General features: G+C 44.8%; 1 protein-coding gene across 4 annotated transcripts in view; it reads right to left on the bottom strand.

Annotated features, from left to right (window-relative positions):
• Positions 1 to 25392, bottom strand: part of plekhg7 (pleckstrin homology domain containing, family G (with RhoGef domain) member 7) — a 98144-nt gene that overhangs the window by 42234 nt on the left and 30518 nt on the right. For 3 of the 4 annotated variants that reach the window (XR_009515388.1, XM_059987731.1, XM_059987730.1), the window contains 8 exons: positions 20311 to 20336; positions 13872 to 14005; positions 13674 to 13714; positions 11287 to 11382; positions 10392 to 10535; positions 7202 to 7297; positions 4049 to 4132; positions 475 to 585 (listed from right to left, as the gene is read on the bottom strand). Coding sequence is in view for 3 of the 4 variants with exons in the window: in XM_059987731.1 (XP_059843714.1) it covers positions 475 to 585; positions 4049 to 4132; positions 7202 to 7297; positions 10392 to 10535; positions 11287 to 11382; positions 13674 to 13714; positions 13872 to 14005; positions 20311 to 20336 (732 nt within the window). In the remaining variant the exon portion in view is untranslated. Of the gene's footprint in view, positions 1 to 474; positions 586 to 4048; positions 4133 to 7201; positions 7298 to 10391; positions 10536 to 11286; positions 11383 to 13673; positions 13715 to 13871; positions 14006 to 20192; positions 20337 to 25392 lie in introns of those variants that run through there. The other variant, XM_059987732.1, reaches the window with a different exon arrangement.

The raw sequence follows: 25392 nt of genomic DNA, 5'->3' as shown, positions 1-25392 counted from the left end.
GTATACATGGTTTACCACAGTTATCTTTACAAACTCTGACAGAAAGTCCATCTTCTGACAGCACAAGAAGTTATTCTTTTATTACTTCACTATCTGGATGTTTGCAATGGTAGCATTTATCATCCAGCTTTTTCACCCCAAGACCTGAGAAACTGAGAGATTTAATTTGTTTTACTTTCTTGGTAATACTTGCTGATTCTCAGCATTTTTCTGCTCTTGATGGGTGGGATTATTATTATGTAAACACGAGGAAATCTGCAGATGCTGGAAATTCAAGCAACACGCACAAAATGCTAGTGTAACCTAGCAGGCCAGGCAGCATCTATAGGAAGAAGTACTATCGATGTTTCAGGCTGAGACCCTTCATCAGGATTCAGGTCATCTTATAGATGCTGCCTGGCCTGCTGCGTTCTACCAGCATCTACTTAATGTCTTATCATAGGCAATGTTAGAAAGTAGGAGTCGGTACTATACATTAAGAAAGATTCCAAAGTCCTCCCTGGTCTTCAGACTATTGAGGTAGAGGTTGGCCGAAGAATAGTTCAGGCAGTACTTCTGGTGACTGCAGCACAGACTGTCCTGGAACTGACAGAAAACAAATTTCACATGAGATCGGAAAATCTTCCCCTTGCCACAGAACAATATTTTGGAAAATCCGGAAGTATGGATCAAGTCTAAACAGACCTGCATGTTCCCACCATGGACGCCAGAGTAAAATTCAAACTTACCTGTCATGACTGAGACTGCCAGAGAGGTCCAGGTCGGTCTACTATGATGGGACACAGTGCACTGAGAGCCCCTTCCGTGCCCAGTGGACAGATTGAACCCAGCCCAGAGTAAATTGAACTGACAGATATCTAAACCACAGCAGTGGGTTAGCTGGGTAGTCAGCTGAATATTAGCTGGAGCACCGGATTAAATAAAACTTACTTCAAAAAAATCTTGAAGTAAAAAACCACCTTTAAAATTAATTTCATTAACCTAACTAATACTTATCAGTTCTCTCCGGTGAAATGAACGAGAAGGCATTCTCACTATCCCAGGTCTAACTTGGTTCATGATGTTCACTCCATTCAATGCTCTTGAAGTGTGGGGAATTGCTGCAACTTTACACCCTCATGGTCAAAATGCAGTCACCAAAGTGGCTGTGGCAAACTCTGGGCTTCGATTTTTTGGGACTTCCACAAAATGTTCTTTTTTATTTTTCTAGGTGAAGACCTCACTGGTGAAGCCAGCATGTATTGCCCATCCCTTGTTGAGCTTGGTTTGCTGAGACATGGTAATTAAGTGTCAAACACATTACTGTGAGTCTCCTGAGAGCAAACATTAGCCATATTTCTAAAGAAAGATGTGCTGGGACTGGAGAGGGTCCAGAGAAAGTTCACAAGAATGAGCCTAGGAGGAGTGTTCGGTGGTTCTGGGGGGACTGTACTTGATAGAGTTCAGAAGGATGAATGGGATCTCATTGAAACCTACCGAATACAGAATGGACTAGAGTGGATATGGAGAGGATGTCTCCATTAGTAGGAAGATCTGGGATTTGAGGGGATAGCCTCAGAATAAAGAATGTCTCCTTAGAACTGAGATGAGGAGAATTATCTTTGGCCAGAGGGTAGTGAATCTCTGGGGTCATTGCCACAGACAGGCCAAGTCATTTGGTGTATTTTAAGGCAGAGATTGAGAGGTTCTTGATGGCAAGGGAGTTAAAGGTTACAGGGAGAAGGCAGGATAGTGGGGTTGAGTAAAATAACAAGCAGAGTTGCCTCAATGGGTGAAGTGACCTGATTCTGCTCCTATATTTTATGATCTGGAGTCACACAAGTCGGAACAAGGACACTGTTTCGACAAGAATTTAGTGAACCGGATGTATTTCATTTCACAACAGTTTGGTGTATATTAATGATTAGAAAGATAGAAAAAAAATTACTGGATTAGAAACTCCAAATTATTAACTCAAACTGAAGTCCACAGTTGCCATGGTGAGATTTGAATGCAGAGCTTTGGATGTTATCAAGAATGGGTCAATGGTGCCCTGGATCGAACCTCAAATGCTGCTGACAGGGAGTCAAGGCCATATCTCTCCCTCAAGCATCAATCCTTTGAGTTTCAGGTTCACCCCAGGGTGCCTGAAGAGTTGATGGAGTTAGGGAGATGGAGGGGGGGCCTTGGGAGATTCAAAGGAAGGATGAAAAACAGAATGAAAACAGAGAATGCTGGAAACAGTCAGAAATCAGGCAGACAGAGAAAGAGATTAATGTTTAATTACAACTGTGGACTCATCAATCTGAAACATTGTCACTAAGAACGGTAGCATTAAACAGGCTCTCAGTCCATTGAATGCATGCTAACTGTCAGCTATCTATTTACACTAATCCTATATTAATCCCTGCATTCTCACTGTCTATCCTGCCCTCCCCTCCTCCCCATCCCACCACCCAGTCTACCATGCACTATGTGCAATTCAAAGCAGCCAATTAATCTACTAACCCACACACCTTTGGGATGTGGGAGGAAACTGGAGAATGTGTGTGGGGGGGGGGCGGGATAAAGAGGGGAACCTCACATGGTCACAGGAAGAACGTGCAAACTCCGCACAGACAGCACCATAAATTAGGATTTGACCTGGATTTCAGACACTGTGAAGCAGCAGCTCTGCAGCTGCCACACTGTGTAATCCTCATTCCACGGTTACTGTCTGACCTGCTGAGAATTCCTAACATTTTCTGATGTTATTTCAGTTGAACAAAATCTGCCGTATTTTACTCTTGAATACCATAACAAGTAGACTTATGCTTACGTCAGTGTAAGGCAAGACCTTACAGCCCAGAAACCATGGGCACTAATTTCATTCCCCAAAGCAGACATGCTTGTACTCCTAGATTGGCTCTTGATGTATAAACAAATTCTCTTGTGATCTGCCTGTAATCTTTGCTGCCCTTGCTAATCAAGAACCTATCACCCAAATGTACCCAATGACTTTGCCTCCACAGCTGCCATTAGCAATGAATTCCAGAGATTCAACACCCTCTGTCTAACAAAATTCCTCCTCACCTCTGTTCTAAATTCTGAGGATGTCACCTATAGCCCTCGCCTCCCCCATCTTCTCCATGTCCGTTCTACCTAGGCCTTTCAATATTTGATAGGTTTCAACGAGTTCTCCTCCATTCTTGTAAACTCCAGTAAGTACAGAGCCACCAAATGCTCCTCATTAACACTTTTATTCTTGGAACCCTTGTAACTCTTGGACCTACTCTGGACTTCTCTAATACAACACATCCTTTCTTAGATAAGTGGCCCAAAACTGCTCGCAATACACCAAATGTAAGTCAGTATCTGTCATTGTTCTGGAATTATATAGAGATGAGTACCTGGCATCCTCTAAAAAATCTTCATTTTCAAGAACTGCATCGAAGTGCAAAACAGTTTGTGTGATACACTCACACTTACCATTGTGAAGATCCCGGGAGCTCATCAATGCTCAGACAACATAAGAAAAATATTCCTCATTTCTGTTCGGTCTGAATCTCCTTTACTTCACTGTCTGGGACGTTATGAGATCTTGAAAGGAGCTATATAGTAAATTTAAACTCTTTCCTTTTTCTCTGAACACTGGCTCCAGTGACATTAGGGGCACTCCGGAAGCAAATTGTGTTGCTCCTCATCTCAGTGAGAATGAAAATCAGGAGCTTAGAAAGGGCCATCAGTAATCGTGTCTCAGATTTAAAGTCTACTCCAATATATTGAGGTAGCCCCACGGAGCAGAGCCCAGTACTGAGTTTTAACCTGTTGTGACTGCCACTCTTAACCAAGTGATGCTGGGTGCGAGCTGTGTGGATATCCAGCTGGCCATGGGCAGTGACCTTTTGTGGTCCATAGGCCACAGAGCTGCTTGATAACGGATTTTATTCTAACGTTAAGTAAAATGGGCGAAGACAGGTGTAGCAGGAAGTCAGGACAGTTGATAAAGCTTTTTTCATATTAAGAGCAGGATGTTTATCTTTCAGTAAGCATTGATGGTCTGAGATATTAAATATTTAGTAACATGTACCTTTGACAGCACTGCAATGAGAGATGATAGATCCCAGCAGCTCCGTATTGCATCTAGAAGACTGCTCAAGAAGTCCAAACTCACCTGTTAAGATCAAATAATGCACAGGGTTATGTCGATTGTAATAAAGTCATAAAGTTATAGAGCAATACAGCACTGAAAAAAAAGCCCCTTGGCCCATCTGGTCCCACTGAACTGTTACTCTGCCTAGTCCCATCGACCTTCATCCAGACCATGGCCCTCCATACCCCTCCCATTTATCTACTTACCCAAATTTCTTTTGATTGTTGAAATCGAACCCATATACTCCACTTCCACTGGCAGCTTATTTCACCTTCTCACCACCCTCAGGTTCCCCTTAAATATTTCACCTTTCACCTTTAACCTATGTCCTATGACCTCTGGTATCACTCAACCTCAGTGGAAAAAGCCTGCTTGTGTTTACCCTATCTTGTTGTTGTTCCTTTCTACACTTGCCGTTTCTTTAGTTTCGTCTGTTTTACAAGACAGAGTTGCTAGCTCGACACTCAACCCAGCATGGGTGGAAAGCGTGAGAGGAACCCGCCGGTGTGCTACTTCAAGAAGGCAATGTGTATCCTTAAAAACCCCCACCACCCAGGCTATGCCATCTTCTCACTGCTACCATTTCTGCTTGTGCACTCAGGTCTTCTTCCACCCGTCTCTTAAATAGAACCAGTCTCCCTCAAAAGATACCTGGCAGGTCAGCTATTTTGAACTGTGCTCCTAAACTCTGGAATTCAATGTGTAAAGCTATAAAGGATGCAGACTCAGCTGAGACTTGTAAATGCCAACTCAAAACCTATTCATTTAACCTTGCCTTTGTCTGTTGTCTTTTATTTTTATTTTCATGCTTGCACTTTGAATGACATTGTCTCTATGAAAAATGCTCTAAAAATAATAATTATGATTATTACCATTGGGCAGGAAGTACACCAGCCTTCAGACCCACACTGCTAAGTTCAAGAAGAGCTGCCTCCCTTCAATAGTTTGATTCTTGAACATCGCTGACTGCTACCTCAAAAGAGCATCAGGATGACCACTGTAAACACTTTGCACTACAGTGAACTGCAGAGACCCCCCCCCCCCCCAGCATTACTGGAGCGGCCTCTGAAGCAATTAGGGATTAGCGCTAAAAGTTGGGATGCTGACAGAATAAAGAAGCCTAGTGACAAAGTACTTCCTTTTTTTTGTTCTTTCGTATAAAAATTGTGTCTAATTAATATTTATGTTTCCTTGTGAATGATGAGTCTCTGATGCTATGTACCCATGATGCTGCTGCACGCAAGTTTTTCATCGCACCTGCGAATGAGTATACGTACAAATGACAATAAACATGACTTTGGGCCAACTTAGCAACAAACTTTAGTGCAGAGAAAGGCTCAATTGGTTCACTGGATGTCAGGGAAGGAAAGCTGCTGACCTTGAGTGATCTGGACCAGCTGGCCTCACATCCCACATCCAGTGAAACACCACGTCCAAGCAGCCCAGTGCAGAGCAGCGAGGGGGAATGAATCGAGATGGGGTGGTAGGCAAGGATGCTAGAGAATATTTCATTGGGTGCTGGAATCAGAGTTGGGGAGGTGAAGCGAGGTCATGTTGAAGATCTGAAATTGGTAGGCAGGCGTTAACCAGAGGACACTGATTTAATGGCTCTTGCAAAGACAAGAGGCCAAATGGCCTCCTTTTGGGTAGTAAGGATCTCTGTGGGATGTAGAGAAATGAGAGTTTGGGTACCAGATAGCTGAATTTAATGTTCGGTGCTGTTTGTGGTGTGGGAGATCCACCATATTGCCTACATGAGGCATAGTGATCTTAGATCAAACCCGTGAGATAGTTACAGTAACATCCCACAACTACACTTCCTCCTTATTGATGCAGTGGTTGATGTTCTTTTGGAACAGCTCCTTCCCCTCCACCGTCAACAAACCCGTGGACTGTGTTTTTTGTTCTATTTTTGGACTATTTATTTGTTAACTCTATATTTCTTATTGTAATTTATAGTACATTTTATGTATTGCACTAAGGTGTATGGGGTGTCCAGGGAGGGGTAGCACCTCTGGTAAAGAGGCTTGTTATGTCCATTCTGGGGCAGCCCACTCACCTTTGGTCCCCACCGGACATTCAGCTCTCACCTGTGGCTCCAAGTACGAGGGTGATTGATAGGTTTGTGGCCCAAGGTAGAAGGAGATGAGCTATACAGCTCTCGTTAAATGCTCGTGCAGTTCAACTCTTTGAGTAACTATGCAGAAAGTTTGAAGTTAATAACTCATCTCCTTCTACCTTAGGCCATTAACTTATCAATCACCCCTCGTAGCTGTTTGCACGTGACAGCGGCCACACCGCGGTACACCACTTTGACAGGAGGGCTAAACCAGGTGAGAGTGGCTGGTGGCCTTGTGTCCCGGTGAGATAGGGACATGCCTGCTCACCATGTGAAACCAGCTCTGGTGGACTGGGCAGATGAGGTCTACAGTGAGATCCAACAGCCAGGAAGGTAGTACTGCAACACTCCGTGGAGAGCAAAGGGCATGACAAAATACAGAAGGCGTCAAGGTCATCCTCTGCAACCAGGAAAGACCCCAGTTTGTGGCGCTTATTTGTACCACCTGACCCAGACTTCAACGGTCAAGAGAGTGGAACTGCCCAGTGCAACAGCTTTTTGACTTTAAAAACTCTCTCACACAGGTCGTGAGTGATGGACAACCACCATGATGAACTGCTACCGCAAAACAACAAATTTCACAAGTCAATGATTCTGATTCAGTTCACCCAGCAGAGCTGCTGCCTCACAGCCCCAGAGACATAGGATCATAGAACATAGAAATCTGCAGCACACTAGAGGCCCTTCAGCCCACAATCTTGTTCCAACCACGTAACCTAATCTGGAGATCAACCCTGACCTCCCTACGAGAGCATGGACCCCTCTGGTCCCTTCCTCCAACACCCCACAAATTGACACAATCTCCAACAACAATTCTGGGGGAAGCTGTTGGAAACAAGTGGAGAATACAAACTGGATTTGTGTGGGATCAGTGTAGACAGCTGACAATTGGAACAAGCCCAATGGGCTGATGGGCTTGTTTTCAACTGTGTGGCACTGTTTTCTATTCCAACTCCAAGGGCCCAGATTACCTTGGACAATTCATTGAGGTTTGCAAACAGTCTCCAAGGGTCAACGTCCAGAAGCCATCCTCTGCTCTGCAGAATCTTCAAAGTATTCAGGAAAACCTGCAAGACAGAGTCACTTGTTGAAGCCAGGATGTGGTGTGTGTTCAAGGTTGCAGGGGATCTGACTACCTTATGGGAACATGTGGAGCAGCTGTTCTTTGTGACATTGTGCTGGGTTGTACAAGTCGGATGTGCTGTGACTTTATGGAACATTGGACAAATCTCAGCTGGAGTACTGGGTGCAGCTCTGGTCATCAGACTGTTGGAAAGATGGACAGAGTGCAGAGGAGATTCACCAGGGCTGGTGCATTTTCGGTAATGTCTGGAGAAGCTAAATCTGTTTTCCCTGGAGCGGAAGAGGTTCAGAGGGGACATATTTGAGCCATCTGGAATTATTGAGGGCTAAAGCTAGGGTAGACTGCTAGAAACTCCATATCAGAAGTAGATAATACTAAAAGACCGATTTTAGGTAGGTTAAGGGGACAGATGACTTCCTCCGACAGATGAAGGCAAGCACTCCAAATGCCTTGTAACATCTGTGAACAAGGAAGAAATACTTTAAGGGGAAGATGAGGGAGAATTTCTTCACTCCGAGAAGTGAGAATGTGGAACGAGATGCCAGCGGGTTTGATTTCAACATTTAAGAGGTGTTTGGATAAGTTCATGAACGGGAAGGGGATTGAGGGTTCTGGTATGGGTGCAGTTTAATGGAACTAGATGGAATAGTAGTTTGGCATGGACTGGATGGGCCAGCAGAAAGGACTGTAGTGACTCTACTTTCTACTACACTACGAAGTACCCACGACATCTTTAGGGAGTGGTGTCTCAGAAAGGCAGTGCCCATTAATAAGGACCTCCAGTACCCAGGGCATGCCCTTTTCTCACTGTTACCATCAGGTAGGAGGTACAGAAGCCTGAAGATACACACTCAGCGATTCAGGAACAGCTTCTTCCCCTCTGCCATCCGATTCCTAAACGGTCATTGAACCCTTGGACACTACCTCACTTTTTTTAATATACAGTATTTCTGTTTTTTGCACATTTTTAATCTATTCAACATGTAATTGATTTAATTATTTATTTTTATTATTTTTATTGTATTTTTTATTCTTTCTGCTGGATTATGTATTACATTGAACTGCTGCTGCTAAGTTAGCAAGTTTAACATCACATGCCGGTGAAAATAAACCTGATTGAGATATTTTGACACATACAGCAACACTACAGGATATCAGGAATGGCCCTTCCCTTCTGTTGATACCTCAATGTAAAATAAACCCGAGCAGTTTAGAGGGGACCTAAAGATTTTCACGCAGGAAGTGGTGAGTGGAAGGCACTGCCTGGGAGAGTGGTGAAAGCAGAGGTGCTGACAGCACTTGAGAGGTGTCTAGGTGAGCGGTTAAGTCAACTCAGCACAGAAAGCTACAGGCCAAGAGCTAGAAGATGGGATTAATATGGATGGGTTCCCCATGATCAGCAGGAACATGATGGGCCAAATGTCCTGCTTCCATGCTGCATGACTCCATGATAACTTTGCCAGAAAACTCACAGACACCAGAACGAAGATTATTGGAATGGCCTTGGGCATCTCAAAAGCAATTTGGGATCAACACTAAAAGCTGGAATGCTGAAATATTAAAGAAACCCCTTTGGTAGCACTAACCAAGTGAGGGATTGTCCCAACTGAAAAAAACATCACCCAAGTGAATGGTGATAAAAGGGTGAAAGGAAAAGGGATGAGTACATCAACTCTCCACTTGACTAACGTGAACCATGTCTCCTCAGATCCCGGGCCACCTGAGGAAACACAAACAACTCCGATCTTGGGAGCTTTACAGAGGTTATAATATTGCTTGTAACACGCTTCCAGCGAGTTGGACTCAGTCAACACAACAAGCTGTTGTCTCTCTTGATGACCCATGTTAGTGACACGCAGGTACACAAGCATGGTAGGAACCACAATGTAGACCAGGTGAGGGATGCGGAAGTGTCACGGCATGGTTGAGCTCGATGGGGCATGGCCCATGTCCCTGCGGTGGAATGACAGGCTAGATTGTGTGCGTCTGTACACCGCTGGGAGACTGTACTGTAGATTGCTCACGGTCTGTTTTTTTCCAAGTGAATATGCTTCTTTGCTTGATATTTTGAATTATGTTACTCACTATTTTTGAATGTTTTTGCACCTTGGCCCCAGAGGAACGCTGTATAGAAACATAGCAAACCTACAGCACAATACAGGCCCTTTGTGCAATATTCCAGCTGACCATGGAAGTCTCTTTCACAAGTGGCTCTAGCCCTTCAACAGAGAACAACAGCCATCACCTCCCTCGCCTGAGCAGGAGGAGTGAACCGAAACAGATGCCTCACGATTCAGATGCCAGCATAGGACAACACACAAAATGCTGGAGGAACTCAGCAGGCCAGGTAGCGTCTATGGACAGGAATAAACAGTCAGCGTTTCCAGCTGAGGCCTTTCATCTGGACTGGACAGAGAGGGGAAAAGACCAGAATAAGAAGGTAGTGGGAGGGGAAGGAGTGCAAGCTGGAAGGTTATAGGTGAGAGCAGGTGAGTGGGTAGGCGTGTGGCTGGGGGAGAGGTGACGATGTGAGAGGATAGGTGGAAAAGCTGAAAAGGAAGGAATCTGATTGTAGAGGGCACTGGAATAAAGGAAAGGAGATAGGGAACTGAGGGAATTGATGGGTAGGTCATGATGGTGGGGGAAGAGAAGGGGTGAGAGGGTCACTAGAATAGAGGAGAAGTCAACAGATGGTTGGGAGAGGGGGAGGAATGGGAAACCGAGGAGTCTGCAGGATTTGACAGGCTGGCAAGAGAAGAGAGCAACAAGGCTTCTGGTGAGAGAAACAGGAATGCTGGACGACAGGCAGCTAGGAGGAGTGGGAACTGGAATCTGGCTGGTGAAATGGGAAGCATAGAAGCAGCCATGTGAATTAGCACACACAATCTACAGATGTTCTCTTGGTAGCCATATGAATTATTTGTATGTAGAATGTGAGCACTAAATATTTGATACTCCCTTTATGGAATATTATTGATGTCCCTCAGACTTAACTGCAGGAGGTTAGAGAGCAGAAGTGGGCCATTCTGTGACAGGCACAATGACATTCAACAGGTCAGAGCAGCCCAGAGACTCACCTCCTCCATCACCAGCAACTGACCCCTGAGGTAGGTGCATTCCGTGGTGAAGATCTCCCACATGGCCTCCTGTAGCTTCTTCTCCTTCTGCTGCATCTCCGGGTGACAGTTCTGACTCCTCACCGTTTGTGGCCAGCACTCGTCCTGACAGGGCAGAAGATGGATTATAGGTGCTGCTGTGGACTGTGCAGTTACATGTGAAGATGGTGAACTGACTGCCCAGTTCATGATATGAACCAACCCCCTGCCGTCACCCCATCTCCACTTCCCGCTGCCTCAGGAAAGCAGCCAACATAATCCAGGTCCTCTCACACCATGGTCATTCTCTCTTCTCCCCTTTCCAGTCCGACAACATGTATGGAATTCCAGTGCTGGGGTCTGGTCTTTTTACAGTTTATATTAATGGCCTCAATAAAGCGATTGCTAAATTTTCTAACGATGAGAGTAAGTTGCAAAGAAGACACAAGAAGGGATATAGGCAAGTTAAGTGAGCAGGCAAGGATCTGGCCAATGGCCAGTGTGAGAAAATCTAAAATTATTTATTTTTGCAGGACATTCGAAGTTCTGGAGTGGGCTGATGGAAGCACTATCCATGCATGTGGCACTGCCAGGTGTCCAGGTTACAGAACGTACACGGGTAAGTGGAGCTCAGCTAAAGGTAAAGCTCAGTAGGGAAGCAGGCTTAAGGCTGCATGGCCAACAGCCAATCACGTGGAATTTCACCTTAACACACAAAGCAGTGAGGATCAAGACCCAGAAATACCCGATGCCAGCAGAAATCCTCCAGAACACTATAGATGAACTGCCAACCATACTATCATCAGGTGGTGAGAGAGCCTGAGTGGCCATGGGAGAAACATTTGGGCAATGAAATAGGTGTGACAGAACAATTTACCTTGTACGGTTGTGAGCCTTGATCCACACTATCTGCGATCTCCAAAGTCGCCAGAAGGTTTTCTAGATCAGATATTGACTTTTGCTTCACTTTGCTCTGCAGTCAGAAACATAAAATGAAAGCAGTGTGCTTAAAACCCCTTCACTACACACTAATACCACACCGGTCTCTTGCTGGAGCATTTTGGGATGCACGTCTCTGCTGACATGCACCCCAAAGGCTGCATATCCTTCCCAAAAATAAAACATCTTTGGGCTGAGGAAACATGTTCTTCATCAACTGAAATTTCTCACAGTGTCCTGGTGCCTATCAACTTTAGTTCAATGAGGGCTCTTTGATGAAGAACGATGTCAGTTGCAGTCGTTCTCATCTTGCCTCTGCAGTCCAGTTCTTTGGTTCATACCTGTGATAATAGGGCTTGGAGAATCGAGGTCTTGCAGACAGGTCATTGGTAAGCATGTTAATGCAGAGCAAACATGATGGGATTATTGTCAATGTCGCCTTCCATCATTACATAGAAGCAATGCTGAGCCTTTATAGAGCATTGGAGACACTGCACTCAGTGTATTGAAAGTAGTTTTGGGCTCCTTATCTAGGAAAGGATGTGCTGGCATTGGAGAGGGCCCAGAGGAGGTTCACAAGAATGATTCCGGGAATGAATGGGTTAACATATGAGAAGCACTTAATGGCTCTAAGCCTGTGCTCACTGGAATTTAGAAGAATGAGGGGCATCTCATTGAAACCTATCAAATATTGAAAGGTCTGGATAGAATGGATGTGGAGAGGATGTTTCCAATAGCAGGGTAGTCCAGGACCAGAGGGCACAGCCTCAGAATAGAAGGATGTCCCTTTAGAACAGAGATGAGGAGGAATTTCTTTAGCCAGCTGGTGGTGAATTCATTGCCACAGATGGCTATGTATATTGAAAGTGGAGGTTGATAGGTTCTTGATTAGTCAGGGCATCAAATATTGCAGGAGAAGGAGGTTGAGAGGGATAATAAATCAGCTATGATAGAATGGTGGAGCAGACTGGATAGGCCAAATGGCCTAATACCACTCCTGTGACTTATGGAGTTAGGGATCACAACAGCCATTCAACATCAACCCCCTCCCCATCACAGTGCAACAGAATGCCAGCAGTGAAGAGGCAAGCAAAATGTGGGTACGATCGTTATTCACCCAGGGTTTGGCAGATCCCACTCAATGCAATGAGTTCACCTTCATCCTGAGGTGGAATGGGAACACGGTGACTCAGGGTTCCTGGTGACATAAACTGAGCATTGATCCTGCCCCTGTCATATCTTAAGGGCTATAAATGCAAAATGCTGGAGGAACATAGCAGGTTAGGCAGCATCCATGGAGAGGAATAAGCAGCTGATGAGCTGGGCCAGGACCCTTCATCAGTCTTGATGGAAGGTCTCAGCTTGTAACGTCGACTGTTATTCCTGTCCGTAATTACTGCCAAACCTTCTGAGTTTCTCCGGCACTTTGTGTTTGCTGCTCTGGATTTCCAGCACCTGCAGAATCTCCTGTGCTTATGTCCCAAGGGCTGTTAGTTGGGGAGGCTCCTTCCTACACATTTGGAGAGACTACTTCCACTGGTGCCCATACACCATGGCCACTCATTGCCATAGTCACCGTTTGGGAGAGTAGTAATGAATAACCCAACACTTCACCGAGTCATAAAGGCCCAGAGGTTTAAGGGTACATGAAGAGGTCTGAGGAATACTGGACGATGGACTCTAGATCTGGTGCTAAGGACAGTTTTAATGATGGAAGAAGTGCATTGCTGTAAGGTCAGATAACTCATGCCATCAGTTAGCACCCGGCAATGTTGGTTTCACTGGAAAATATTTATCAATTATACATCAGTATTTAAAGTGAGGAAGAACATTTCGTCTACAGAACCTGACTGCTGACACCCCACTAAGGGTGGTGGGAGAGGCAGATGAATTATTGGGATTTAAGGAACTCTTAAATAGGTGCATGGATGATAGAAACATGGAGGGGTACTTAGAAAGGAAGGGTTACCTTGAACTCAGACAGGTTGAAAGGTTGGCAAAACATGGTAAGCTGAAGGGTCTGTCGTGTGCTGAGTGATCTGTGTCCTACCATCACAGACTCATCATTATAGGGATGAAATTAGGACTAGATGAAACAAACTTTCACCTGCTATACTGGGCAGATCCTGCCCAAGGCTCACAAGGAAGGTGGAGTAATTTCTCTGTTCTTTGGGAATGTTTGAAGCAAATCCGTTCAACCTATACCACAGTTTTACTACAATCCATACCAAATCAGTACCATATTTCATACTAGAATGTTACCAAATTTTATGTACAACATCTGAGTGAGTGATAGAATTTTAAATATGAAGACACAAACATTACCATTCCTCGTTTTGTAAAGGGCCATTTTAATTTCTTTGATTCTGAAAGAGAAAATTGAGATGGCATTATAATTTTAAAACATGCCCTGATTGTTAATCCGCATCTTATAAATCACACAGAACGTTCCACCTATCAGGCTTCTGAAACGTGACACATTTTGAACCAGGTCAATGGCTCCTAATAGGTCCACGAACTCACCTGCATTGAGAGTGGGTGTCCATGGTGTACGATAAAGATGCTCAGCATCATTGGAAATTAATAAATCCCCTGGAAATATATCAAGTTCAGGCAAACAGATAACCACTGAACTGCCTCTGCGACTGGACAAGCACCTACAACGGACAAAAAATGCATCAGGCTGGGTTTTGAACACAGTACTCATTGAATATTTCCATATGTAGAGAATTCAGAGCGGGACACAATGTACTTCCTTCAAAACTTGACTCTTGTATCTTATTTAGCCCCCAGACAGATCCTTGCTGACCAGCACACAATCCTAGCCTCTCTACAGCCTCTAATTTTACATCCTCAGAACAACACCTCTGCATAATCTCACCCCTCATTCTTCCTGTAACCTCTCCTGAAACCCTCAGGGATAGACATTGCTGTGTTTCATTTTTCAGGGGTAAAATAACTAGTGATGTTTTCACAAGCTCTCATAATTGTCAGCCTGCTGCACAGCGGGTGCAACCTCTGCAGCCAGCTCTCGAACGGACATAAAACAATATCAGAATTAGTTTTATCACCACCGACGTTTATTGTTTTGCAGCATATGAATATGTTTACAGTAAATTCCAGTTAATTGGGACACACCAGGACCAGTATATTTTGGTCCAATTAGCTGAAGTTTCATGGAAGTAGTTAAAAAGGTATAAAAAGACAAACTGTATAACAGATTAAATACTAAATGAAATACAGAACAAATTAAAACACTGCAATAGTACTACAATATTATAAAATTGGGAATTAGATATTAATATTTATTGATGGAGGAGTTTATCCAGAGGACACAATGAATGGAATCAGCACAGACACCTTGCGTAGTTAATGGACTGCCTTCATGCAATGCTATTGATGACTGCATCCTCCAAATCTTCATCTTCATTGTAACATTCAAGGTGATTGCTGATAGCTTCAAGTTCTTGGTAGTTCTAAACTTGCTGAAGTAGTGAAACTATTTCATTTCCACTCCCAGCCATTTTTCACATCTCCAAGCCTGAATGCTTAAAACCGCAGTAAGCAGAACAGTTCTGAATTGTCCTACTGCTTAATAATCACTGATTATTGAACACAAACACACACAACTGACACTATTTTAAAACTGTTTGCTGTAAGCATGGTGTAGTATCCAATGGTGTCAGGGTCTGGTCCTGAATCCCTGAATCCACATTCCGGGTCTTGATCAGGTCCAGGGGCTCCAGACTCCGGGTCCTGCAGTTGTCCCTCCCGTCACCCGTGATCTAGTTAGGACCCTCCTGGGTCAAGGAGACACACCTGTAACTCATTGAGCTGCAAGTGTTTATAAGGGGCCTTGGGACTAGGACCAAGCGGGTGGTCGTTTTGTTCTGTTTCCCCACCGGCTCTGAACTCTTCTCTGCATTCTGTTATCCTGTCCGGGCTCAGATCTACTCTTCATCATGCTTCTCTGTCCCATACCAGTACTGCCAGGTTGGTCCGCTCCCCCACCTTTCTTCCAATGCGCTGGTCCCGCTTCTCCGCTGGTTTGTTTTGTTCGCGCAGTCACGCTGTCTGCTGGCCATTCCCGATTTTCCCGTTATCATGACTGTTGTGTTGGTCACCCTGGACCTATGCCCGTTCCTACCCCTTGCCTCCGTCGGGCAGGTCTGGCTGACCTGCCGCTGCCCAGCGGGGGTTCTGCCCCGTCCTCCTCTTCCGCCCGAACCCTTTGTGCCCCACCTAGGGGTCCATGTCGTGCCCAGGCCTCCGGTGTTTCCACCTGGGAGGCAGCCCTTCCCGGGATATATGTGGCCCGCCCAGGGAGGGCTCTCCGCCAGCCTATCTAGCCAACTAAACCTGCCTGCCTGAACCCCGGGGGCCTGTCTACCTGAACTCGAACTCAGGGAGCCCGCTCCGCTCTGCCTGCCTGAACTCCGGGATCCTGCTCTGCCTGCCTGAACCCTATCTGCCTGAACCCCAGCTACCCTTAAGTGCCATGGCATCCCCATCCTGTCCACCCATAGTACCTCAGTGTCTGCTTCCTGCATTTGGGTCCATCCGGCCGTGTTCCTGACAAATGGCCACCCAAGTGTGCACGACTGATGCAGTTAGCTAGTAGTAATGACCCTCTGTGATGAGGGTCTTTAATGATGGATGCTGCCTTCTTGAGACATCACCTTTTGAAGATGTCCTCGATAGCAGGGAGGGTGGTGCCCATGATGGAGCTGGTTGAGCTTACAACCTCTGCAGCTATTTCTGATCCTGTTGAAATGATTCCTCTACACCAAATGTTGATACAACCTGTAAGAATGTTCTCACAGTACATCCACAGAAATTTGTCAGAGTCTTTGGTGACATATCAAATCTCCTCAAACTCCTAATGAAATATAGCTGCTGGTGTGCGTTCTTCATAATTACATTAATATGCTGAGCCCAGGATAGATTTTTAAATAAGCAAACACCCTTTCCACTGCTGGACCCCACCCCCACCCCCATGAGGACTGGAGTGTGTTCCTTTAATCTCCCCTTCCTAAGGACCACAATCAAACCCTTGGTCTTACTGATGTGGAGTGCCAGTGTGTTGTTGTTGACACCACTCAACCAGCTGATCTATCTCACTCCTATATGCCTCCTTGTCAGCTCCTGAGGTTCTGCTAACCACGTATGTGTTATCAGTGAACTTACAGATACAATAGAGACAACACTCTTCCAGCCACAAGGGAGAGTGGCTACTGGACAAGTGGCTGCTGTAGAGGTGAGAAATTAGAAAGTCCTCCCAGGAAGAGGGATAGAGATAGCTTGCAAGAGGCATAGTCTTTGTCTTACAAGCCAAGGAGACCTGGCAGGTCCTCATGGCAAGAGGTTATTAGTGATGGCTCAGTAGAAATGAACGCAGTTTCTGACTGCTTGTGCGGTGGGGATGCCTGTAATGCTCGTGTCTGCTCTGCCTGCTGAGCAGGAAGAAAAATAAATCCTTTCTTGAGTATGGAGCATGGGTGATACTTCTGATTCTGCAGGGATCAGCGACAGCCTGGAATGACACCATTGCAGGCAAGTTGAGACTGACCTTGACCTCCAGGGGCAGAGTAGTCCAGCAAGCTGTGAGGCTGTATTGCAGGCTGGAAAGCCACAGGCCCAATAAGGATCAAGAAAGTTCAAACTAAATCTATCATCAAAGTACAAATATGTCACCATACTTGAGATTCATTTTCTTACAGAGATTCACAGTGAACATAGAAATACAATAGAATCGATGAAAGACTACACGCAACCAATGTAAAAAACAAACTCTGCAAATAATAAATAATACTCAGAGCATGAGTTGTTGAGTCCTTAGAAGTGAGCCCATGGGTTGTAGAAACAGCTGAGTTGAGATGAGTGAGGTTATCCATGCTAGTTCAGGAGCCTGATGGTTGAAGGGTAATAACTGTATCTGAATCTGGTGGTGTGGGTCCTAAGCTTCCTATACCTCGTTCTTGATGGCAGCAACAAGAAGACAGCGTGCCCTGGCTGGTGACCTTTCAGTGATGGTTGCTGCTTTTTTGTGGCAGTGCTGACTGGTGGGGAGGGCTTTGCCTGTGACAGACTGCGCTGTATCCACCATTGTCTGTAGGCTTTTCCATTCCTGGGCTCTGGTGTTTCCACAGAGATCATGCTGCAACCAGTCAGAACACTCTTCACTCTGCATCTATACAAGCTTATCAAGATTTTAAACACCATCCCAAATCTGTATGAACTTCTAAAAAAGTAGAGGTGCTGCTGTGCCTTCTCTTTGATGGCATGAGCTGGTCCCAGGATAGTTCCTCAGACATGATAATGCCGAGGAATTAAGAGTTATTGACCTCCAATCCCCTGATGAGGACATGCTCATGGACCTCCAGATTCTTCATTCTGTAGTCGATAATCAGCTCTTTGGTTTTGCCGATGCTAAGTGAGAGGTTGTGGCTGTGGCACTATTCAGCCAGATCTTCAATCTCGCTCCTGTTTGCTCTTTGTCACCATATTTGATTTGGCCAACATCAGCCAACTTAAGTATGGCATTAGAGGTGTATTTAGCCACACAATCATTGGTATAATGTGAGTAGAGCAGGGGACTAAGTACACTACATTGGTGCACATGCGCTGATGGTGATTATGGAGGAGATGTTGTTGCCCATTTATGCTGACTAGGGTCTGCATGTGAGGAAATTGAAGATCCAGGTGCATGATGAGGCATGGACGTCTTAGTCTTAGAGCTTAGTGATTAGTTTCAAATGGATGATAATGTTGAATGAAGAGCATCCTGATGTATGCATCTTCACTGTCCATTGGTTCCAGAGCTGAGTGAAGAGCGAATGAAACTGGCAAATTGGAACTGACCACGTCAGTCATCAAGCAGAAGTGAATGTTCATGACCAGCCTCTCAAAGCACTTCATCACAGTGGATGTATATGCGACTGGACAATAGTCATTGAGGCAGGTTCCCACATTTTTGTTGGGCACCGGTGTGACTGTTTGAAGTAGTTGGGTACCTTGGGCTGCTGAAGCGGGAGTTATCACTCCAACCAGTTGAGTAGCACAGATCTTCACTACTTCATCTGGCCCAGATGCTTTCTGTGGGGTCACCCCTCTAAAGGGGGCTTTCACATCAGCCTCCGAAACTGAAATCACAGGGTTATAGGGGGCTATGGGAGCTCATGCAGCTGCCTCCATGTTCAGCAAGGCACTTTTAGCAAGGATTTCAGGACGAAGAAGTTTAATAAGTGCTGGTTGTCGAGTGCTGAAATAAAAATAGTTGCATTGAGATTGAAAATCTTACTGCAGATAAATATTTGCTGTTGCAGTACAACTGACATCATTCAGGGGAGTTTTATGCCAGTGAGAGTGAACATCCTGATGATAAGGGAGGTGACAAACATCTCGGCAGGTGCTAAGACAACCAAAGCCTGGGTAAGTAACCAGGGCTAAACCAGTTTTCAACAGAACACCATGGCTGCCGGAACTAACTTCAAGCCTCCAGCCTCAGACTCACAGACACATGACTTCACTCATCATTTGTAACCTTTCTCTGTAGTGGGGCCTCTCTCCCACAAGCAAACATCCAGAATCAGGCCCCAGCTCTTCCTTTTATGTGCTCTGAGGGATGGGCTTTTATTGAGAAGGTCTATTCAGCAGCAGAAGTCAGTGGGCCCATGGGTTTTACTGAATTTGCAAGCATAGGTCTGTGACCAAAATGATCAGCCAATGATTGAAATGCCACCCAGGAGCCAATGAGCCTCTAGTCAATTGTACTACTTCACCATTCTACCATAGTAACATCTTATCATGTTACACAGGTGTAATGAGCAGAGGGGGGCAAAACCCAAGACAAAAGGAAAGGGGTAAGGTGCAACGCAAAGGACTGGGAGATCTCCAGCTGCCCAGTGGACACTGAGATTTCTGTGTTTCTTCCATTTAGACTTCTTACACCTGCTCTTGTATCTTCTGTTCTTATTCACAGCCTCAGAATACAAAGATTTCCCTTTAGAATAGAGATGAGGAGGAATTTCTTTAGCCTTTCTGCAGAATTCATTGCCACAGAAGGCAGTGGAGTATATTTAAATCATTGGGTATATTTAAAGTGAAGGTTGATACTGTAGGTTCCTGATTAGTGAAGGTTACGAGAAGGCCGGAGAAAGGGATAAGAGGGAAAATAAATCAGCAATAATCAAATGGCAGAGCAGACTCAATGGGACAAGTGGACCAATTCTATGTCTTATGGTCTTGTTTGACCTCAGTTGTAATCGCTCTCTGTAGACAGCCATAGCTGTGGCAACTCATCTCTATGTTCTGGAATCCTCACCTTGATCCCCTTCATCTTCGCCAGTGATTTTGTTAAGCTTCTATGTGAGCAGTAAGTCCTGATTACATTTACTCATCAAATTTCCAAATCCCTTTAATCGCTTCCTTCGCTCACTCAGCACTGAGTTGACAGCCATTAACTCCTCAACTACATTCCACATCTTCGCAGCTCCGTGTGTAGACATTTCTCTCGCCCTCTGCTTTAAACCCAGTTCAATTAACCTTACACCTGTGGCCCCCTTGTCAGGACCTATGAACTTTGACATTCAGCCTATATCGAGAAGGGAATATTTGTCATCATTGAGCACCACAGCACAGAATCAGGAGCTTCGGCCCATCTAGTCTGAGCCAAACAATTTTTCTGCCTAGCCCCTTCACCCCACTTCTGGAATATAGACCCCCATACCCCTCCCATCCATATACTGTACTTATCCAACTCTCTCTTAAATGTTGAGATCGAGCCCATATCCACCACTCCTGCTGGCAGCTTGTTCCACGTTCTGAACCTAGAATCATACTGACCCAACTTTACCATACTGAAATAGTTCCTTTGAGTAAAGGCTGCTGATTATCATTTATCCTCCATTCCATCTACACGGACAGAAAGCAGAAACGGTTGAGTTGTTGTGACGTTCCGTACCTTTCAGGCTCTGAATCCTGGGTGGTCTGGGGAAAGAGAAGAGAAAGAATCCTGAGATGCAGCTAATAGTTTCCTAACCATGCAGTTATTCAGGCAAATCAAATGACCCATGAGAAGCAATCATACATTAAAGTTCATTCACTTGTATTGTATTGTATTGTATTGTATACCATTTGAAGACTGCAGATGAAATAAATTACAAGCAGATTCTCATGTGTTGATGTCCATAGTAATCTGATTGCCTTAGACCTTAATTCTCATCAGATCTGGGGAATATTTACCACTGAACATTCCTCAGCAATTTTAATTTCGATGGACAGGATGATACCTGCTCCTCAGTTCCCAACTCAGCGTGACCTCTCGCTCTCACAGCCTTGCCTCAGAGGCAGATGGTTCTGCTCAGCCGGAGGGTCCTCACTCAGTCTGCCAGAGGAACTTGGTGGCTGAGCAGCGCCCGTGGGAGGAAAACAACCATCGGGGTTTTCCTTTGAAACCCCGTATAAGGGCTATTCCACAGATGCTGCTCGATCTGCTGAGTTCCTCCAGCCGATTGTTTGTGGCTCCCGATTCCTGAATCTGTTCCTCCATTGCATCCTTATTGCTTCAGCGACAGGGTCTCCTTCAAGGAAATCACCATTGGGACACTGAGGATCGGATAGGTGTTTGAGATGTTAGGTAAGTGCAAAGTTAAACAGGATTGTTGTCATGGCTGATTTCAACTTCCCAAATATTGATTGGCACCTCCTCAGTGCAAAAGGTTTAGAATTTGTCAGGTGCGTCCAGGAAGGATTCCTTACACAATATGTGGACAAGCCATACTGAACCAGGTCTGAGGTAATGAACCAGGTCAGATGACAAATTTCATAGGTGAGCATTTCAGAGACAGTAACCACATCTCACTGACCTTTAACACAGCCATGGACAAGGACAGAAGCAGACAGTATTTAATTGGGGGAGGGCTAATTAGAATGGTATTAGGCAGGAACTTGGGAGTTCAATTTGGGAACACGGAAAAGCACAGCAGAAATGTGGAGGTCATTCAAGGAGCACTTGCATGGGATTCTGGATAGGTTTGCCCCACGGAGGGAAAGGCTGGTGGGGTAAAGGAACGAGCGAAGCAGAACATTTAGTCAAGAGGACAAAGGAATCATACTTAAGGTACAGGAAGCAAAAATCAAGCAGTGCTCTCGAGATTTATAGGGTAACCAGAAAGGAGCTCAAGAGTGGATTTCGGAGAGTTAGAGGGGAAATGAGAACCCCAAATGGTTCTACATGTATGTGAATCACAGGAAGATGAATAGAGTGAGAGTAGGACGGTTCAGGAATAAAGGGGTAAATGTGCCAGGAGGCAGAGGAGGTAGGGAAATCCTTATAAATACTTTGCTTCAGTATGCACCAGGAAGAGAAACTGTTAATCAACTAGGAGTTCAGAGTAAAACAGGCTAATGGAGCATGTCTGTAGCCAGTGGTGTTCCACAGGGATCTGTTCTGGGAAACCTGCTCTTTCTGAAATGCTATAAATGATTTGGATGAGGAAGTGGAAGTATGGGTTAGTAAGTTTGCTGATGACAGGAAGGTTGGTGGTGCTGTGTAGAAAGTTGCTGTAGTTTACAGTGTGTTAGAGATAGAATGCAGAGTTGGGTGGAGATGTAATGGACAGAGTTCTATCAAAAAGTGTGAAGTGATACACTTTGGAAGGCAGAGTACAGGGTCTATGCCAGGTCTTTTACAGCAGTCTGAAGGAACAGGCGTATTTAGAGGTCCATGTCCATGCAAAGTTTCCACGCGTTGACAGGATGGTTAAAAGACATATGGGGCACTGGCCTTCATTAGTCAGGAGACTGAGTTCAAGAGCTGTGAGGTCATGTTGCAGCTCTATAAAATCCCAGTCCTTTGTGTTCAGTTCTGGTCACCTTGTTTCACGAAGCATATGGAAGCTTTAGGGAGGGTGCAGAGGAGATTTACCAGGATGCTGCCTGGATTAGAGAGCTTGTTTTATGAGGAAATGTTGAGCAGAGGACGTTTCTCTTTGGGGTGATGAAGGATGAGAGGTGACTTGGTAGAGGTGTACAGCATTATGAGAGCTATGGATAGAGTGGACAGCTGAAACTTGCTACCAGTGCTGCAATGGCCAATATGACAGGATGTCAATTTAAAGTGATTAGTGGGCTCTTTTACACAAAGAATAGTGGGTGCCTACAATGCACTGTCTACAATAAGGACATTTAAGGAACTCTTAAATAGGCACCTGGATGTAAGAAAAATAGAGAGTTATAGGCTGTGTAGGAGGGAAGGGTGAGATTGATGGTTGAACAGGTTTCTATAGGTTGGCACAAAACTATGCGTCAAAGGGCCCATACTGTGCTCTATAGGTCTATGTTGTATGTTCCGAGTACCACGACTCCCAAAGTACTACATAGCTTAGATACATAGAGCAAAGTAGGAGAACACACAATGGTCCTCATCCAGAGGTCAGCAGTGGAAAGGATGAGCAGCTTCAAGCTCATGAGTGTCAACATCTCTGAAGATCTACCCTAGGCTTAACATATTGATGTGATTACAAAGGCATGCCAGTGGCTATTTTCCATGAGGGATTTCAGGAGATTTGGTATATCACCAATGACTCTGAGAAATTTCTACAGATGACATTCTGACCGGACTCCAATGCACAGGATCAGAAAACACGATAGAGGGTTGTAAATTCAGTCTTCATCATGGACACTAGTCTCCCCACTACCTGGGACATCTTCAAAAGGTGGTGCCTCAAGAAGGTCCATCATAAGGACCCTCACCATCCAGGGATTGCTCTCTCAAGATGCTTGGAAAGCTGAAAGGTCTGAAGGTTAGATAAATCACTTGGACCAGATGGACTACACCCCAGAAGTAGCCGAAGAGATTGCGGAGGTATTAGTGGTGAGCTTTCAAGAATCACTGGATTTTGGAATAGTTCTGGGGAACAAGAAAATTGCAGATGTCACTCCACTCTTAACTTAAGAGAGGCAAAAGACAGAATATTATATGCGAGTCAACTTGACTTCAGAAATTGGTAAGATGTTGGAGTCTATTATTAAAGATGATGTTTCGGGGTACTTGCAGACATGTGACAAAATAGGTCAAAGGCAGCACTTTTTTCCTTATGGGGGAATAATGCCTGACAAACCTGTTGGAATTCTTCGAGGAAATAAAAGGGAGACAAAGGGAAGAAAGAAAAGGATAGACAAAGGGAATATGTTGTTTACTTGGATTTTCAGAAGATTGGCTGACTGGCAGGAAGATAGAAGTCGGCTGATTGGCAGAAGGCAAAGAGTGGGAATAAAAAGGCTTTTTCTGGTTGGGTGTTGGTTTAGTGGTGTTCTGCAGAGGCCAGTGTTGGGACCACTTCTTTTCACGTTATGTGTCAATGATCTGGATGATGATCTTGTGGCCAAGCTTGTGGACAATACGTAGATAAGTGGAAGGGCAGGTAGTTTTGAGGAAGTAGGGAATCTACAAAAAGATTTAGACATTAGGAGAATGGGCAAAGAGTGGCAGTTGGAATACAATTTTGAACTTTGGTAGAAAGAATAACAGTCTGGATTTTCTAAATGGAGAGCAAGTTCAAAAATCAGAGGCGCAAATGTTATTGGGGGTCCCCATGCAAGATCCCTAAGGATAACTTTGGTTGAGTCGGTGGTAAGGAAGGCAAATGCAATCATTTTGAGAGGACTAGAATAGAAAAGCATCAGTGAATTATGATTCCTTCAACGACATCGTCCAGATAGGCAATCTCTTCAATTATTTCACTTTCTCTACATCTTCTGTGTCTTCTTTTTGTTTAGATTGTGTTTTGGAAACTGTTGGAGCCTATGATGTGCAGTTTGGAATTTGGTTCAATCTTATAGTCCTCTGCTGTCCCCGGAGAGGATCACAACCACAAGCTGATTTAGGGTCTGATGTTCTTGTTGGTGTGTTTCTGTGAGAGCCATCTGTTGATTTTTGTGTGTGAGCAAGGGAGTGGGGGTTTGATGCTATTGTTGCTATTTGTTTTTGTGAGGGAGGGTGTTGAGGGCTTGATGTCATTGATGCTGTTTTATGCAAGGGAGGAGACTGGAGTTTGAGGTTTTGATGTTCTTGCTGCTGTTTTCTGTGTGGGCGATCTGTTAGTTTTTTGTGCAAGGGAGGAAGTGGGGGCTTTTGGGGTTTGTGAGTTTTGTTTCTCTTTCTTTTTCATGTGGGGGAGGGATGAGGTCTTTTCTTTCAAGAGCTCCCATTCCTGTGCTTTTTTTTTCTGTATTTTGTGACTATCTGGAGAAGGCGAATATCAGAGTTATATTGTACATGCATACTTTGACAATAAAGTGAACCTTTGAACCTTATAGAGGCAAGGACATAATGCTGCAGCTTTATAAAATATTGATCAGACCACACTTGGAGCAGTGTGAGCCGTTTTGGGCCCCTTATCTAAGAAAGGATGTGTTGAAGTTGGAGATCCAGAAGAGGTTCACAAGAATTATCCTAGGAATTAAAGGGTTAATGTACAAGGAGTGCTTGATAACTCTGGGTCTATACTCACTGGAGTTTAGAAGAATGAGGGATCTCACTGAAACCTATCAAATATTCAAGTGTCTAGATAGAGTGGATGTGGAGAGGATGTTTCATAAAGTGGGGGAGTCTAGGACCAGAGGGCAGAGCCTCAGAATAGAGGGACATCCATTTAGAAAAGATGAGGAGGAATTTCTTTAGCCACAGGGTTGTGAATCTGTGGAATTTGTTGCTACCGACAGCTGTGAAGACTAAGCCATAAGGTATATCCAAAGTAGAGGTTACTACTCCATGTTCCTGATTAGTAAGGGCGTCAAATGTTTCGGGATGTGGCATGAGAATAGGGTTGAGACAGACAATAAATCAGCCGTGATAGATTGGCAGAGCAGGCTCAACGGTCAGAACAGCCTAATCCTGGTCCCAGGTCTTATGTTCTTTTGGTCTCTTCGCACTACAAACATCAGGGAGGAGGTCCAGGATTCTGAAGAGGCACTTTCAACATTTAAGGAACAGCTTCGTCCACTCTGCCATCACAGTTCTGAACAGTCCGTGAGCCCGTGA

The sequence above is a fragment of the Hypanus sabinus genome, chromosome 13 (assembly GCF_030144855.1).
Source record: "Hypanus sabinus isolate sHypSab1 chromosome 13, sHypSab1.hap1, whole genome shotgun sequence".
NCBI classification, from domain to species: Eukaryota; Metazoa; Chordata; class Chondrichthyes; order Myliobatiformes; family Dasyatidae; genus Hypanus; species Hypanus sabinus.
This window is presented reverse-complemented; position numbering and strand designations above follow the sequence as displayed.